The sequence below is a fragment of the Coregonus lavaretus genome, assembly GCF_964263955.1.
Source record: "Coregonus lavaretus genome assembly, chromosome: 4".
NCBI lineage: Eukaryota > Metazoa > Chordata > Actinopteri > Salmoniformes > Salmonidae > Coregonus > Coregonus lavaretus.
The window spans coordinates 74,993,999-75,011,121 of record NC_139991.1 but is presented as its reverse complement, the minus strand read 5'-3'; the positions used below and the strand labels follow the sequence as shown (position 1 = coordinate 75,011,121).

Sequence of the window (17,123 nt, the reverse complement as noted above, 5' to 3'; positions counted from 1 at the left end):
AGTATTTGATCCCCTGCTGATTTTGTACATTTGCTCACTGACAAAAAAATGATCAGTCTATAATTTTAATGGTAGGTTTATTTGAACAGTGAGAGACAGAATAACAACAAAAAAATCCAGAAAAACGCATGTCAAAAATGTTATAAATTGATTTGCATTTTAATGAGGGAAATAAGTATTTGACCCCCTCTCAATCAGAAAGATTTCTGGCTCCCAGGTGTCTTTTATACAGGTAACGAGCTGAGATTAGGAGCACACTCTTAAAGGGAGTGCTCCTAATCTCAGTTTGTTACCTGTATAAAAGACACCTGTCCACAGAAGCAATCAGTCAATCAAATACTCTCCACCATGGCCAAGACCAAAGAGCTCTCCAAGGATGTCAGGGACAAGATTGTAGACCTACACAAGGCTAGAATGGGCTACAAGACCATCGCCAAGCAGCTTGGTGAGAAGGTGACAACAGTTGGTGCGATTATTCGGAAATGGAAGAAACACAAAACAACTGTCAATCTCCCTCGGCCTGGGGCTCCATGCAAGATCTCACCTCGTGGAGTTGCAATGATCATGAGAACGGTGAGGAATCAGCCCAGAACTACACGGAAGGATCTTGTTAATGATCTCACGGCAGCTGGGACCATAGTCACCAAGAAAACAATTGGTAACACACTACGCCGTGAAGGACTGAAATCCTGCAGCGCCCGCAAGGTCCCCCTGCTCAAGAAAGCACATATACAGGGCCGTCTGAAGTTTGCCAATGAACATCTGAATGATTCAGAGGAGAACTGGGTGAAAGTGTTGTGGTCAGATGAGACCAAAATGGAGCTCTTTGGCATCAACTCAACTCGCCGTGTTTGGAGGAGGAATGCTGCCTATGACCCCAAGAACACCATCCCCACCGTCAAACATGGCGATGGAAACATTATGCTTTGGGGGTGCTTTTCTGCTAAGGGGACAGGACAACTTCACCGCATCAAAGGGACGATGGACGGGGCCATGTACCGTCAAATCTTGGGTGAGAACCTCCTTCCCTCAGCCAGCGCATTGAAAATGGGTCGTGGATGGGTATTCCAGCATGACAATGACCCAAAACATACGGCCAAGGCAACAAAGGAGTGGCTCAAGAAGAAGCATATTAAGGTCCTGGTGTGGCCTAGCCAGTCTCCAGACCTTAATCCCATAGAAAATCTGTGGAGGAAGCTGAAGGTTCGAGTTGCCAAACGTCAGGCTCGAAACCTTAATGACTTGGAGAAGATCTGCAAAGAGGAGTGGGACTAAATCCCTCCTGAGATGTGTGCAAACCTGGTGGCCAACTACAAGAAACGTCTGACCTCTGTGATTGCCAACAAGGGTTTTGCCACCAAGTACTAAGTCATGTTTTGCAGAGGGGTCAAATACTTATTTCCCTCATTAAAATGCAAATCAATTTATAACATTTTTGACATGTGTTTTTCTGGATTTTGTTGTTGTTATTCTGTCTCTCACTGTTCAAATAAACCTACCATTAAAATTATAGACTGATTATGTCTTTGTCAGTGGGCAAACTTACAAAATCAGCAGGGGATCAAATACTTTTTTCCCTCGCTGTATATGGAGTAGAAAATAACATGGCTATATACAGGGAGTACCAGTACTGAGTCGATGTGCAGGGGTACGAGGTAATTGAGGTAGCTATAGGTAGGGATAAAGTGACTATCAGCAGCATATGTGGTGAGTGTGAAAGTGTGTGTGTGGTGTCAGTATGCTTGTGTGTTGCATGTTATGTGTGTGTTGGCGTATGTAGTGTCTCTGTGTGTGTGTTTGTTGGGGTGTCAGTGTGAGTGTGTCGGTACAGTCCACTGGTTGTGCATCGAGTCAGTGCAAGAGAGTTAGTGCAAAAAAGGGTCAAATCAGGTAGTCTGGGTAGCCATTTGATTAGCTATTTAGCAGTCTTGTTTATAAGTCTTATGGCGTGGGGGTAGAAGCTGTTCAGGGCCTTGCTGGTTCCAGACTTGGTGTGTTGGTACCGCTTTCCGTGCAGTAGCAGAGATTAACAGTGTGGTTTGGGTGGCTGGAGTCTTTGTCAATTTTCTGGGCCTTCCTTTGACATCGCCTGTTATAGAGGTCCTGGATGGCAGGGAGCTCGACCCCAGTGTTGTACTAGGCCGTACACACTAACCTCTGTAGCGCCTTGCGGTCAGATGCCAAGCAGTTGCCATACCAAGTGGTGATGCAGCCAGTCAAGATGCTCTCGATGGTGCAGCTGTATAACTTTTTGAGGATCTGAGGGCCCATGCCAAATCTTTTCAACCTACTGAGGGGGAAGAGGCGGTGTCGTGCCCTCTTCATGACTGTGTTGGTGTGTTTGGACCATGATAGGTCCTTAGTGATGTGGACACTGAGGAACTTGAAGCTCTCGACCCGCTCCACTACAGCCCTGTGGTTGGCCCTCCGTTTCCTGTAGTTCATGATCAGCTCCTTTGTCTTGCAGATGTTTAGGGAGAGGTTGTTGTCCTGGCACCACACTGCCAGGTCTCTGACCTCCTCCCTATAGGCTGTCTCATCATTGTCAGTGATCAGGCCTACCACCGTTGTGTCATCGGCAAACTCAATGATGGTTTGGTGTCGTGCGCGGCCACGCAGTCGTGGGTCAACAGGGAGAACAGGAGGGGACTAAGCACGTACCCCTGAGGGGCCCCGTGTGGAGGATGTGTTGTGGCGGATGTTTTGCTGCCTACCTTCACCACATGGGGGCGGCGTGTTAGGAAGTCCAGGATCCAGGTCAGCGCATGCTCTAAGTACGCGTCCTGGTAATCTGTCCGCGGCCTTGTGAATGTTAACCTGTTTAAAGGTCTTACAGCGGCTACGGAGAGCGTGATCACACAGTCGTCCGGAACAGCTGGTGCTCTCATGCATGGTTGTGTTGCTTGCCTCGATCGTCTGGTAGGCTCGTGTCACTGGGCAGTTCATGGCTGGGTTTCCCTTTTTTTAATCTGTGATAGTTTGCAAGCCCTGACACATCGGACGAGCGTCAGAGCCGGTGTAGTAGGATTCGATCTTAGTCCTGTATTGAGCTTTACCTGTTTGATGGTTCGTCGGAGGGCATGGCGGGATTTCTTATAAGCCTCCGGGTTAGTGTCTCGCTCCTTTAAAGTGGCAGGTCTAGCCTTTAGCTCAGTGCAGATGTTGCCTGTAATCCATGGCTTCTGGTTGGTATATGTACGTACGGTCACTGTGGGGACGACGTCGTCGATTCACTTATTTAATGGAGCTGTTGACTGATGTGGTAAACTCCTGAATCCCGGAACATATTCCAGTCTGTGCTAGCGAGACAGTTCTGTAGCTTAGCATCCGCTTCATCGGACCACTTCCGAATTAAGCATGTCACTGGTACTTCCTGTTCTTGCTTGTAAGCAGAAATCAGGAGGATAGACTTATGGTCAGATTTGACAAATGGAGGGAGAGCTTTTTATGTGTCTCTGCGTGTGGTGTAAAGGTGATCTAGAGTGTTTTTCCCCCTCTAGTTTCATAGGTGACATACTGGTAGAAATTAGGTCAAATGGATTTCAGTTTTCCTGCATTAAAATGTACAAGTATAAAGGAGTTAGTTCTGTGGTAAAATGGACTGATGGCTGATAGGATGGAGCTAAGGGGGTTGCAGAATAGTGTCATGACACTCCCACAAAGATTTTCCACACGGCTGCATCAGTTACGGCTTAGCGCCCCACTTTTTGGAACCAGACTCTATTCTTGCCAGTGTCAGAGTTAATCTTACCCCCGTAATGAAGGGATACATAAGGGTCTCTGTTCTTAGCCCCGTAATGAAGGGATACATAAGGGTCTCTGTTCTTACCCCCGTAATGAAGGCATATATAAGAGTCTCTATTCTTACCCCCCTAATGAATGCATACATGAGTCTCTATTCTTACCCCCCTAATGAATGCATACATGAGTCTCTATTCTTATCCCCCTAATGAAGGCATACATAAGAGCCGGTGTCAGAGTTAATGAGGGCCCTGCTCCTCTCTGCAGACACACATTGAGGGAAGACAGCCACAGTGCGCCTCCTCCATTGTCTTCCCCCCCTGCTCTGCCTTCCCCACTGGGCGAGATATTTGTTCCACATCGCCAGGCCGCTAGAATAGAGTCTGAGAGAGTACCTGTGTCGGAGAGGAGGCCGAGTCACTTTCCCATCTTCCTATTTGAGACGTGGATATGTAGAAGAGATACTAGTGTTGGGACCTAGCGATGGCATTGAGGGTGATACAGATTATAATCCTCAATAGTTACAGATTAACCACTTGACATTTATTTGATGCTTGACTAGAATAATCCTCAATTACAGATTAACCACTTGACATCACTTTGATGCTTGAATAGAATAATCCTCAATAGTTACAGATTAACCACTTGACATCACTTTGATGCTTGAATAGAATAATCCTCAATAGTTACAGATTAACCGTTTGACATCACTTTGATGCTTGAATAGAATAATCCTCAATAGTTACAGATTAACCGTTTGACATCTCTTTAATGGGTGACTAGAATAATCCTCAATAGTTACAGATTAACCATGCAGTGCCTTAGACCACTGCGCCACTCGGGAGGCCATATCAAGAAGCTGATTAAACAGCATGGTCATTACACAGATGCACCTTGTGCTGGGGACAATAAAAGGCCATTCTAAAATGTGCAGTTTTTGTCACACAACACAATGCCACAGATGTCTCAAGTTTTGAGGGAGCATGCAATTGGCATGCTGACTGCAGGAATGTCCAACAGAGCTGTTGCCAGATAATTTAATGTTCATTTCTCGACCATAAGCCGCCTCCAACGTCATTTTAGAGAATTTGGCAGTACGTCCAACCGGCCTCACAACCACAGACCACGTGTAACCACGCCAGCCCAGGACCTCCCCATCCGGCTTCTTTACCTGCGGGATCGTCTGAGACCAGCCACCCGGACAGCTGATGAAACTGAGGAGTATTTCTGTCTGTAATAAAGACATTTGGTGGGGAGAAACTCATTCTGATTGGCTGGGCCCTGCTCCCAAGTGGGTGGGCCTATGCCCTCCCAGGCCCACCCATGGCTGTGCCCCTGCCCAGTCATGTGAAATTCATAGATTAGGGCCTAATGAATTTGTTTAAATTGACTGATTTCCTTCTATGAACTGTAACTCAGTAAAATCGTTGAAATTGTTGCATGTTGCGTTTATTTTTGTTAATCGTTATTTTTCCTATCTTGGGTATAATTCAAAATGTGCATTTCAGAGTGGCTGCAAGCGATCTTAAATTATTCTGCTTACATATTTGTTAGTGAAACCAGAAAGTGGTGTGGTAATCGAAGGGATATCAGCATGAGCCCTTATAATTGTGATCAATGTTAATGGTGTTTTCATTACGCCGCATAGCCACAAAGAGGCTATGACACCCAGCTCCTTTAATGAGGAAAATTCGTTTTTTTCTCGAATAAAAAAAACGTAAAGATTGATTGCTTAAAAGCTATTTTCTGTTGAGAATCCATTAGCAAGAGCCATTTTTCCCCAGCTTTGACATGTTGTCTTTGAGCAGATTTTTATTGCCCAAGATGCATGATTCTAGGGTCCAGTTCTTTGTAGACCGGACCCCTTTTTGAGGAACGTTGCGGGCAGAAAAATGAATTAATACCAGCCACTTAAATCCCCCAGAATTGATTGTTGGCCAATTGGCTAGACTCTGAGATGTATGATGATGGGGGGGGGGGCATTGTACATCTGCATATGTTAGCCTTCACTTGCTTATTGAGCCCCCCTGGTTGATTTACATCAGATGGCGATGCATTAACAGTAATGAATTGGTTGTCCAGAGCACAAGGTTAGCCATGAAATCAGAAACGACTACAGGAGATACCAAGGGAGTAAAAAGACGAGGAAACGTAGCCAAGCAGGAGAAGGTCCGACAGAATTCACTCAGTTAATGTAAAGTTTCATTGTTGTGGATTGTACAGAGATGCTCAAGGAAGCTGAATTAAAAGACTCCCAATCAATCAGTAATGACATAGCATAGTAATGTGCCTTCAATTGGGAACTTCTACCGCTCACTCTTGGACAACATGTGTAGTAGAATCTGATGTTTGTGTGTACAGTACTGTGTATGGTCATATATCATAAGCACATTGAACTACCAGTAGACTGATAGCAGCCTAATGATTTGTGCATTGGGTTTACTGCTTCACATTGGTGGTTTAATGCATCACCTTAGCTTTGATTTGGCTAGAAGCACTTTTCCCATCAATAGATGTGGAACATTGTAGTGTTCCCACAGTCTAGGGCCTGTCCCTTGACTGTAATATAAAGGTCCTGTCCCTTGACTGTAATATAAAGGTCTAGGTCCTGTCCCTTGACTGTAATATAAAGGTCCTGTCCCTTGACTGTAATATAAAGGTCTAGGTCCTGTCCCTTGACTGTAATATAAAGGTCTAGGTCCTGTCCCTTGACTGTAATATAAAGGTCCTGTCCCTTGACTGTAATATAAAGGTCTAGGTCCTGTCCCTTGACTGTAATATAAAGGTCTAGGTCCTGTCCCTTGACTGTAATATAAAGCTCCTGTCCCTTGACTGTAATATAAAGGTATAGGCCCTGTCCCTTGACTGTAATATAAAGGTATAGGCCCTGTCCCTTGACTGTAATATAAAGGTCTAGGTCCTGTCCCTTGACTGCAATATAATGGTCTAGGTCCTGTCCCTTGACTGTAATATAAAGGTCCTGTCCCTTGACTGTAATATAAAGGTCCTGTCCCTTGACTGTAATATAAAGGTCTAGGTCATGTCCCTTGACTGTAATATAAAGGTCCTGTCCCTTGACTGTAATATAAAGGTCTAGGTCCTGTCCCTTGACTGTAATATAAAGGTCTAGGTCCTGTCCCTTGACTGTAATATAAAGGTCCTGTCCCTTGACTGTAATATAAAGGTCTAGGTCCTGTCCCTTGACTGTAATATAAAGGTCTAGGTCCTGTCCCTTGACTGTAATATAAAGGTCTAGGTCCTGTCCCTTGACTGTAATATAAAGGTCCTGTCCCTTGACTGTAATATAAAGGTCTAGGTCCTGTCCCTTGACTGTAATATAAAGGTCCTGTCCCTTGACTGTAATATAAAGGTCTAGGTCCTGTCCCTTGACTGTAATATAAAGGTCCTGTCCCTTGACTGTAATATAAAGGTCCTGTCCCTTGACTGTAATATAAAGGTCCTGTCCCTTGACTGTAATATAAAGGTCCTGTCCCTTGACTGTAATATAAAGGTCTAGGTCCTGTCCCTTGACTGTAATATAAAGGTCTAGGTCCTGTCCCTTGACTGTAATATAAAGGTCCTGTCCCTTGACTGTAATATAAAGGTCTAGGTCCTGTCCCTTGACTGTAATATAAAGGTCTAGGTCCTGTCCCTTGACTGTAATATAAAGGTCTAGGTCCTGTCCCTTGACTGTAATATAAAGGTCTAGGTCCTGTCCCTTGACTGTAATATAAAGGTCTAGGTCCTGTCCCTTGACTGTAATATAAAGGTCCTGTCCCTTGACTGTAATATAAAGGTCTAGGTCCTGTCCCTTGACTGTAATATAAAGGTCTAGGTCCTGTCCCTTGACTGTAATATAAAGGTAGGCCCTGTCCCTTGACTGTAATATAAAGGTCTAGGTCCTGTCCCTTGACTGTAATATAAAGGTAGGCCCTGTCCCTTGACTGTAATATAAAGGTCTAGGTCCTGTCCCTTGACTGTAATATAAAGGTAGGCCCTGTCCCTTGACTGTAATATAAAGGTCTAGGTCCTGTCCCTTGACTGTAATATAAAGGTCCTGTCCCTTGACTGTAATATAAAGGTAGGCCCTGTCCCTTGACTGTAATATAAAGGTCTAGGCCCTGTCCCTTGACTGTAATATAAAGGTCCTGTCCCTTGACTGTAATATAAAGGTAGGCCCTGTCCCTTGACTGTAATATAAAGGTCTAGGTCCTGTCCCTTGACTGTAATATAAAGGTCCTGTCCCTTGACTGTAATATAAAGGTATAGGCCCTGTCCCTTGACTGTAATATAAAGGCCCTGTCCCTTGACTGTAATATAAAGGTCTAGGTCCTGTCCCTTGACTGTAATATAAAGGTCTAGGTCCTGTCCCTTGACTGTAATATAATGGTCCTGTCCCTTGACTCTAATATAAAGGTCCTGTCCCTTGACTGTAATATAAAGGTCCTGTCCCTTGACTGTAATATAAAGGTCTAGGCCTTGTCCCTTGACTGTAATATAAAGGTCCTGTCCCTTGACTGTAATATAAAGGTCCTGTCCCTTGACTGTAATATAAAGGTCTAGGTCCTGTCCCTTGACTGTAATATAAAGGTCTAGGTCCTGTCCCTTGACTGTAATATAAAGGTCCTGTCCCTTGACTGTAATATAAAGGTCCTGTCCCTTGACTGTAATATAAAGGTATAGGTCCTGTCCCTTGACTGTAATATAAAGGTCTAGGTCCTGTCCCTTGATTGTAATATAAAGGTCTAGTTCCTGTCCCTTGACTGTAATATAAAGGTCTAGGTCCTGTCCCTTGACTGTAATATAAAGGTCCTGTCCCTTGACTGTAATATAAAGGTCTAGGTCCTGTCCCTTGACTGTAATATAAAGGTCCTGTCCCTTGACTGTAATATAAAGGTCCTGTCCCTTGACTGTAATATAAAGGTCCTGTCCCTTGACTGTAATATAAAGGTCCTGTCCCTTGACTGTAATATAAAGGTCCTGTCCCTTGACTGTAATATAAAGGTCTAGGTCCTGTCCCTTGACTGTAATATAAAGGTCCTGTCCCTTGACTGTAATATAAAGGTCCTGTCCCTTGACTGTAATATAAAGGTCTAGGTCCTGTCCCTTGACTGTAATATAAAAGTCCTGTCCCTTGACTGTAATATCAAGGTCTAGGCCCTGTCCCTTGACTGTAATATAAAGGTCTAGGTCCTGTCCCTTGACTGTAATATAAAGGTCCTGTCCCTTGACTGTAATATAAAGGTCTAGGTCCTGTCCCTTGACTGTAATATAAAGGTCCTGTCCCTTGACTGTAATATAAAGGTCTAGGTCCTGTCCCTTGACTGTAATATAAAGGCCCTGTCCCTTGACTGTAATATAAAGGTCTAGGCCCTGTCCCTTGACTGTAATATAAAGGTCTAGGCCCTGTCCCTTGACTGTAATATAAAGGTCCTGTCCCTTGACTGTAATATAAAGCTCCTGTCCCTTGACTGTAATATAAAGGTATAGGCCCTGTCCCTTGACTGTAATATAAAGGTATAGGCCCTGTCCCTTGACTGTAATATAAAGGTCTAGGTCCTGTCCCTTGACTGCAATATAATGGTCTAGGTCCTGTCCCTTGACTGTAATATAAAGGTCCTGTCCCTTGACTGTAATATAAAGGTCTAGGTCCTGTCCCTTGACTGTAATATAAAGGTCCTGTCCCTTGACTGTAATATAAAGGTCTAGGTCCTGTCCCTTGACTGTAATATAAAGGTCTAGGTCCTGTCCCTTGACTGTAATTTAAAGGTCCTGTCCCTTGACTGTAATATAAAGGTCTTGTCCCTTGACTGTAATATAAAGGTCTAGGTCCTGTCCCTTGACTGTAATATAAAGGTCCTGTCCCCTGACTGTAATTTAAAGGTATAGGTCCTGTCCCTTGACTGTAATATAAAGGTCTAGGTCCTGTCCCTTGACTGTAATATAAAGGTCCTGTCCCCTGACTGTAATATAAAGGTCCTGTCCCTTGACTGTAATATAAAGGTCTAGGTCCTGTCCCTTGACTGTAATATAAAGGTCCTGTCCCTTGACTGTAATATAAAGGTCTAGGTCCTGTCCCTTGACTGTAATATAAAGGTCTAGGTCCTGTCCCTTGACTGTAATATAAAGGTCCTGTCCCTTGACTGTAATATAAAGGTCTAGGTCCTGTCCCTTGACTGTAATATAAAGGTCTAGGTCCTGTCCCTTGACTGTAATATAAAGGTCCTGTCCCTTGACTGTAATATAAAGGTCTAGGTCCTGTCCCTTGACTGTAATATAAAGGTCTAGGTCCTGTCCCTTGACTGTAATATAAAGGTCTAGGTCCTGTCCCTTGACTGTAATATAAAGGTCCTGTCCCTTGACTGTAATATAACGGTCCTGTCCCTTGACTGTAATATAAAGGTCCTGTCCCTTGACTGTAATATAAAGGTCTAGGTCCTGTCCCTTGACTGTAATATAAAGGTCCTGTCCCTTGACTGTAATATAAAGGTCTAGGTCCTGTCCCTTGACTGTAATATAAAGGTCCTGTCCCTTGACTGTAATATAAAGGTCTAGGTCCTGTCCCTTGACTGTAATATAAAGGTCTAGGTCCTGTCCCTTGACTGTAATATAAAGGTCCTGTCCCTTGACTGTAATATAAAGGTCCTGTCCCTTGACTGTAATATAAAGGTCCTGTCCCTTGACTGTAATATAAAGGTCCTGTCCCTTCACTGTAATTTAAAGGTCCTGTCCCTTGAGTGTAATATAAAGGTCCTGTCCCTTGAATGTAATATAAAGGTCTAGGTCCTGTCCCTTGACTGTAATATAAAGGTCCTGTCCCTTGACTGTAATATAAAGGTCTAGGCCCTGTCCCTTGACTGTAATATAAAGGTCCTGTCCCTTGACTGTAATATAAAGGTCTAGGTCCTGTCCCTTGACTGTAATATAAAGGTCCTGTCCCTTGACTGTAATATAAAGGTCCTGTCCCTTGACTGTAATTTAAAGGTCCTGTCCCTTGACTGTAATATAAAGGTCCTGTCCCTTGAATGTAATATAAAGGTCTAGGTCCTGTCCCTTGACTGTAATTTAAAGGTCCTGTCCCTTGACTGTAATATAAAGGTCCTGTCCCTTGAATGTAATATAAAGGTCTAGGTCCTGTCCCTTGACTGTAATATAAAGGTCCTGTCCCTTGACTGTAATATAAAGGTCCTGTCCCTTGACTGTAATATAAAAGTGAACCTTATCCCTGCTGTGGGGACAATGATTTTACAGTCTCTTGGTTTGTGTGAATTCCTTATTTTACTGTCTTGTATTTAACGTCCTCTTCCTCCTTGTCTTGCAGGTCATGCAATATTCAAGCTCACACACCTCAGCAACCACGACTACAAGCCCCTGTACTTTGAGTCTGATGCTGCTACTGTCAATGAGATCGTGCTGAAGGTGAGTAATGGGGTGGGTCGCTGTGCCTTTTGCTTCCACGTCACATGGAAATACGTTGTTTTACCTCTTCATGTACTTTACAAAGTCAGGTCTGCAGGGTACAAGTCACTATTGACAGATATTGACAGTTGTACTATATTATTATGCAGTCTCCCACATACCCGTAGGGTTAAAAAACCTAATTGTATGCGCACTCAGAGATGCAAATATGAAATATCCTATTAAAAATGTAGATTAAGGCCGTGAGGCATTTTTACCACATCGGCCTATGATAATTCAACTGTAACCATTAAAATACGGAAGATAATGATACTCTCTTTAATTAGTGTTACTGATGATTAATTGACTTTTAAGGACTTTTCCGTAATAAGTCTTGAAAGTGGAGCATGGGAGAGAATCTCCTGAAGGGCAGGTGGGGTGAAGGTTGAAGTCCAGGGCAGGTTGGGTGCAGGTTGCAGGCCAGGGAAGGTGGGGTGCAGGTTGAAGGGCGGTGAGGTGAAGGTTGAAGGGCAGTTAGGGTGAAAATTGAAGGGCAGTTAGGGTGAAAATTGAAGGGCAGTTAGGGTGAAAATTGAAGGGCAGTTAGGGTGAAGGTTGAAGGGCGGGTGGGGTGCAGGTTGCAGGCCAGGGAAGGTGGGGTGCAGGTTGCAGGCCTGGGAAGGTGGTGTGAAGATTGATGGTCAGGGCAGGTGGGGTGAAAATTGAAGGGCTGGTGGGGTGAAGGTTGAAGGCCAGGTGGGGTGAAAAGTTGAAAGTCAGGGTGGGTGGGGTGAAGGTTGAAGGCCAGGGCAGGTGGGGTGAAGATTGAAGGTCAGGGTGGGTGGGTGGGGTGAAGGTTGAAGGCCAGGGCAGGGCAGGTGGGGTGCATGTTGAAAGTCAGAGCAGGTGGGGTGAAAATTGCAGGTAATTGTGAGGACTCTAGTTACCTACTCTCAGGGGACAGGGCTTTCAGTAGCATGTCATCACTGTGGCTCGGTGGAGGCATGTCACCGGGGTTGGCAGGTGTGACCCATGAGCTGGCGGTTTGATAAGTACCCTTATCCTGATGATTCCATCTCGGGAAATCTCAGCGGGCCCGGAGTTGACCCCTGGGGTATTCCTTTTGAGTGTGACCACACATTGCAGGGAATAATGCTTTCATTACTACAAGTCACTGTGGCCTGGGGGTTTAAAAAGAAGGGCAGGATATCGGGGAGACTTCCGTATAAAGCAGGTGAGAGAAACAAACATTAGTACTTTACAGCAACAATATTTCTCTTGAGTATTTTGAATGTTCATCTGATCCAAACTCATACCCCTCATATCTGTTGTTTGGAACGGACCCCCTCGCTTCCCACCATCATAAAAGGTGCAGTCACACACATCCCAGCTGCCTCCCATGAGGCACATTATAACCAAACACCAGACCATATTAAAAAAAAATTACCTGAGTGTGAACGTTTTGGTCGAAGCACAGGGTTTCCATGTGAATGCCAAGGATTTTACTAGCCATGAAATTATTGACAGCATGTTTATGCATTTACCAATAAAACATCATGGATGAGGAGGATCCCACAGGGCGTGGTAATTCCGCCTTTAAAACGAGTCTTTTGAAGTATCCCTTCTCTCTCTTAAGGCTTAGCTTATTATATCTCAGGTCTAGGCATTAAACCTCCATTAAAATTATCTACGTTATCTCCGCCTCAGATCTCCCAGCTCATAAGTCTGCCGTTTATGAGCTGTCCGTGTTTCTCCTTAAATAGCATATGTTCCCATTTAGTGACATCTACTGGATGTAACGAGACATCAGGGTGTCATCCTGACTGTCAGTCATCTGGTGTCCCATGCCACTTGAAAAAGCAATATGTCCTGCTTTTTGGATTTTCAAATTGATTATTAATTGTGACTATTTGACATTTGACCATCCCATCAACACCAATACGTTTTTTTCTGTGTGAAAAATAACCAATTGTACAAGCTACAGTGGGGGGGGGGGAAAAGTATTTAGTCAGCCACCAATTGTGCAAGTTCTCCCACTTAAAAAGATGAGAGAGGCCTGTAATTTTCATCATAGGTACACGTCAACTATGACAGACAAAATGAGAAAAAATAATCCAGAAAATCACATTGTAGGATTTTTAATGAATTTATTTGCAAATTATGGTGGAAAATAAGTATTTGGTCAATAACAAAAGTTTCTCAATACTTTGTTATATACCCTTTGTTGGCAATGACACAGGTCAAACGTTTTCTGTAAGTCTTCACAAGGTTTTCACACACTGTTGCTGGTATTTTGGCCCATTCCTCCATGCAGATCTCCTCTAGAGCAGTGATGTTTTGGGGCTGTCGCTGGGCAACACAGACTTTCAACTCCCTCCAAAGATTTTCTATGGGGTTGAGATCTGGAGACTGGCTAGGCCACTCCAGGACCTTGAAATTATTCTTACGAAGCCACTCCTTTGTTGTCCGGGCGGTGTGTTTGGGATCATTGTCATGCTGAAAGACCCAGCCACGTTTCATCTTCAATGCCCTTGCTGATGGAAGGAGGTTTTCACTCAAAATCTCACGATACATGGCCCCATTCATTCTTTCCTTTACACGGATCAGTCGTCCTGGTCCCTTTGCAGAAAAACAGCCCCAAAGCATGATGTTTCCACCCCCATGCTTCACAGTAGGTATGGTGTTCTTTGGATGCAACTCAGCATTCTTTGTCCTCCAAACACGACGAGTTGAGTTTTTACCAAAAAGTTCTATTTTGGTTTCATCTGACCATATGACATTCTCCCAATCCTCTTCTGGATCATCCAAATGCACTCTAGCAAACTTCAGACGGGCCTGGACATGTACTGGCTTAAGCAGGGGGACACGTCTGGCACTGCAGGATTTGAGTCCCTGGCGGCGTAGTGTGTTACTGATGGTAGGCTTTGTTACTTTGGTCCCAGCTCTCTGCAGGTCATTCACTAGGTCCCCCTGTGTGGTTCGGGGATTTTTGCTCACCGTTCTTGTGATCATTTTGACCCCACGGGGTGAGATCTTGCGTGGAGCCCCAGATCGAGGGAGATTATCAGTGGTCTTGTATGTCTTCCATTTCCTAATAATTGCTCCCACAGTTGATTTCTTCAAACCAAGCTGCTTACCTATTGCAGATTCAGTCTTCCCAGCCTGGTGCAGGTCTACAATTTTGTTTCTGGTGTCCTTTGACAGCTCTTTGGTCTTGGCCATAGTGGAGTTTGGAGTGTGACTGTTTGAGGTTGTGGACAGGTGTCTTTTATACTGATAACAAGTTCAAACAGGTGCCATTAATACAGGTAACGAGTGGAGGACAGAGGAGCCTCTTAAAGAAGAAGTTACAGGTCTGTGAGAGCCAGAAATCTTGCTTGTTTGTAGGTGACCAAATACTTATTTTCCACCATAATTTGCAAATAAATTCATAAAAAATCCTACAATGTGATTTTCTGGAGAAAAAAAATCTCAATTTGTCTGTCATAGTTGAGGTGTACCTATGATGAAAATTACAGGCCTCTCTCATCTTTTTAAGTGGGAGAACTTGCACAATTGGTGGCTGACTAAATACTTTTTCCCCCCACTGTATGTAGCGTAGTATACGTATATTTCTACATAATATTGTAATTGAAACACTACCCACAATCCCTTGTTTTTCATTCTCAGGTGAACTACATCCTGGAGTCTCGGGCCAGCACGTCGCGGGCGGAATACTTTGCCCAGAAGCAACGTAAACTGAGCCGGCGCACCAGTTTCAGCTTTCAGAAGGAGAAGAAGTCAGGTCAGTAGAGGAGAAGCCCTGGAGCCACTGTCTGGAGCCCCGGCCCTGGAGCCTGGACCATGGAGCCACTGTCTGGAGCCTGGACCCTGGAGCCACTGTCTGGAGCCCGGACCCTGGAGCCACTGTCTGGAGCCCGGACCCTGGAGCCACTGTCTGGAGCCCGGACCCTGGAGCCACTGTCTGGAGCCTGGACCATGGAGCCACTGTCTGGAGCCCGGACCCTGGAGCCACTGTCTGGAGCCCGGACCCTGGAGCCACTGTCTGGAGCCCGGACCCTGGAGCCACTGTCTGGAGCCTGGACCCTGGAGCCACTGTCTGGAGCCTGGACCATGGAGCCACTGTCTGGAGCCTGGACCCTGGAGCCACTGTCTGGAGCCCGGACCCTGGAGCCACTGTCTGGAGCCTGGACCATGGAGCCACTGTCTGGAGCCTGGACCATGGAGCCACTGTCTGGAGCCTGGACCATGGAGCCACTGTCTGGAGGCCGGACCCTGGAGCCCGGACCCTGGAGCCACTGTCTGGAGCCCGGACCCTGGAGCCACTGTCTGGAGCCCGGACCCTGGAGCCACTGTCTGGAGCCTGACTGACTTGACTCGCACAGTGAGGCTGAACACAGCAGAGGGAGCTGAAGGCCAAGGGAAGAGTGTCACAATCAAAGAGATAGAATAGAGGAAGAGATTATAAGGAATAAAAAGAGAGGGAGGTCATGGCTGCAGGAAGATGTTTTTGGTTGGGGGGGCAGGAAGATGTTTTTGGTTGGGGGGGCAGGAAGATGTTTTTGGTTGGGGGGGCAGGAAGATGTTTTTGGTTGGGGGGGCAGGAAGATGTTTTTGGTTGGGGGGGCGGGAAGATGTTTTTGGTTGGGGGGGCAGGAAGATGTTTTTGGTTGGGGGGGCAGGAAGATGTTTTTGGTTGGGGGGGCAGGAAGATAGTTTTTGGTTGGGGGGGGGGGGGGGGGGGGAGATGTTTTTGGTTGGGGGGAAGGAAGATAGTTTTTGGTTGGGGGGGGGGGGGGGGGGGGGAAGGAAGATATTTTTGGTTGGGGGGGGCAGGAAGATCGTTTTTGGTTGGGGGGGGGGAGATGTTTTTGGTTGGGGGGGTTAGTTCTCTGCTCATACAGTAATAAAGGCCTAGTTCACTAATTTTGTGGAAAATATATTTGTATTATTATTTTATTTAGATTTATCAGGGGGTACTGCAGTATCCTTACTTCTGTGGCTATGAGGGAGATGCATCATGGTCCTAGATGATTAAAGAGCTGCCTCTTAAACTCCCATGTCTTCACAGAAGGGTCTCCACTCGTCAGCCATATCAGAGCTAAAGTTAACTTTGTCCTTTTACGAATGTGCAGACATAGAAAACAAGAAAAAGCGGGACTTGTAATCCTCTTCTGAAAGAGATGAAGGAATGCAACTCATCCCCCCCTGTTGTCATCAATCCCAAGAACTCTGGACGGGTCAGAGGACCACGGTGTTGCGTTAACACCAGTGTCAATCAACGAAACCTTGTTCATCCACTGCCTACAAATCAATTCTACATTTTAGTGTCGAATGCATACCGATGGCTCGAGTGAAAACCGAAGGCATCAGGACAATGAAAATACTAAATCCCTCGCTTCTACTCTTCTCTATGTATCAAGATGTAAACTTAATCAGACTTATGTTGTACATTGGTATGTAAAGGGAACATCCTTGCATTTTTATTTGTATATAGATAACGATTACATTCAGGGTTAATTAAATGATATGACGAAACCTGCTTTGGCCATAGTACATTCAGTGCCTGAAACCTTTAAAATAGGGGCTCACTACCAATCAATGCCAGTTCTGCTGAGTTGCTGTGATTATGTAAGCAAGGCATTTCCATACTTTCGAGTCTGAAAGAAAACTCTCAAAACTACTTATTGTGAGCAAAGGTAGCGAGGGGTTAGGAAGGGGTACGACCTGACAGATTTTTATGATTTCAAAAAAAAAAAAAAAAAAAGGAAATTATTACCTGTACTTTTTACTGTGACCTATACAATTATTATTTTTCTGCATTGTATCTATGGACTGTAAAATAATGAATGAAGCACTGTCTGTTGAACAGATCATGTTTGTTCCGACTGTCCCAATGGGAGGCAGATAGAGAATGTATGACATTTTTACAGCATTTTGTTGATGTTGTTTAATACAATGACATTATATAAATTCTGCTCATA

General features: G+C 44.8%; 1 protein-coding gene across 1 annotated transcript in view; it reads left to right on the top strand.

The window, feature by feature from the left end:
- The window catches only part of mapkap1 (MAPK associated protein 1), a 99,057-nt gene extending 84,122 nt beyond the window's left edge, over positions 1–14,935 (top strand). Inside the window, exons 11-12 of the mRNA XM_084159358.1 lie at positions 11,063–11,160; positions 14,809–14,935. Of these exons, the coding sequence (XP_084015484.1) occupies positions 11,063–11,160; positions 14,809–14,931 (221 nt within the window). The 3' untranslated portion in view covers positions 14,932–14,935. The remainder of the gene's footprint in view (positions 1–11,062; positions 11,161–14,808) is intronic.
- Positions 14,936–17,123: the final 2,188 nt, after the last annotated feature.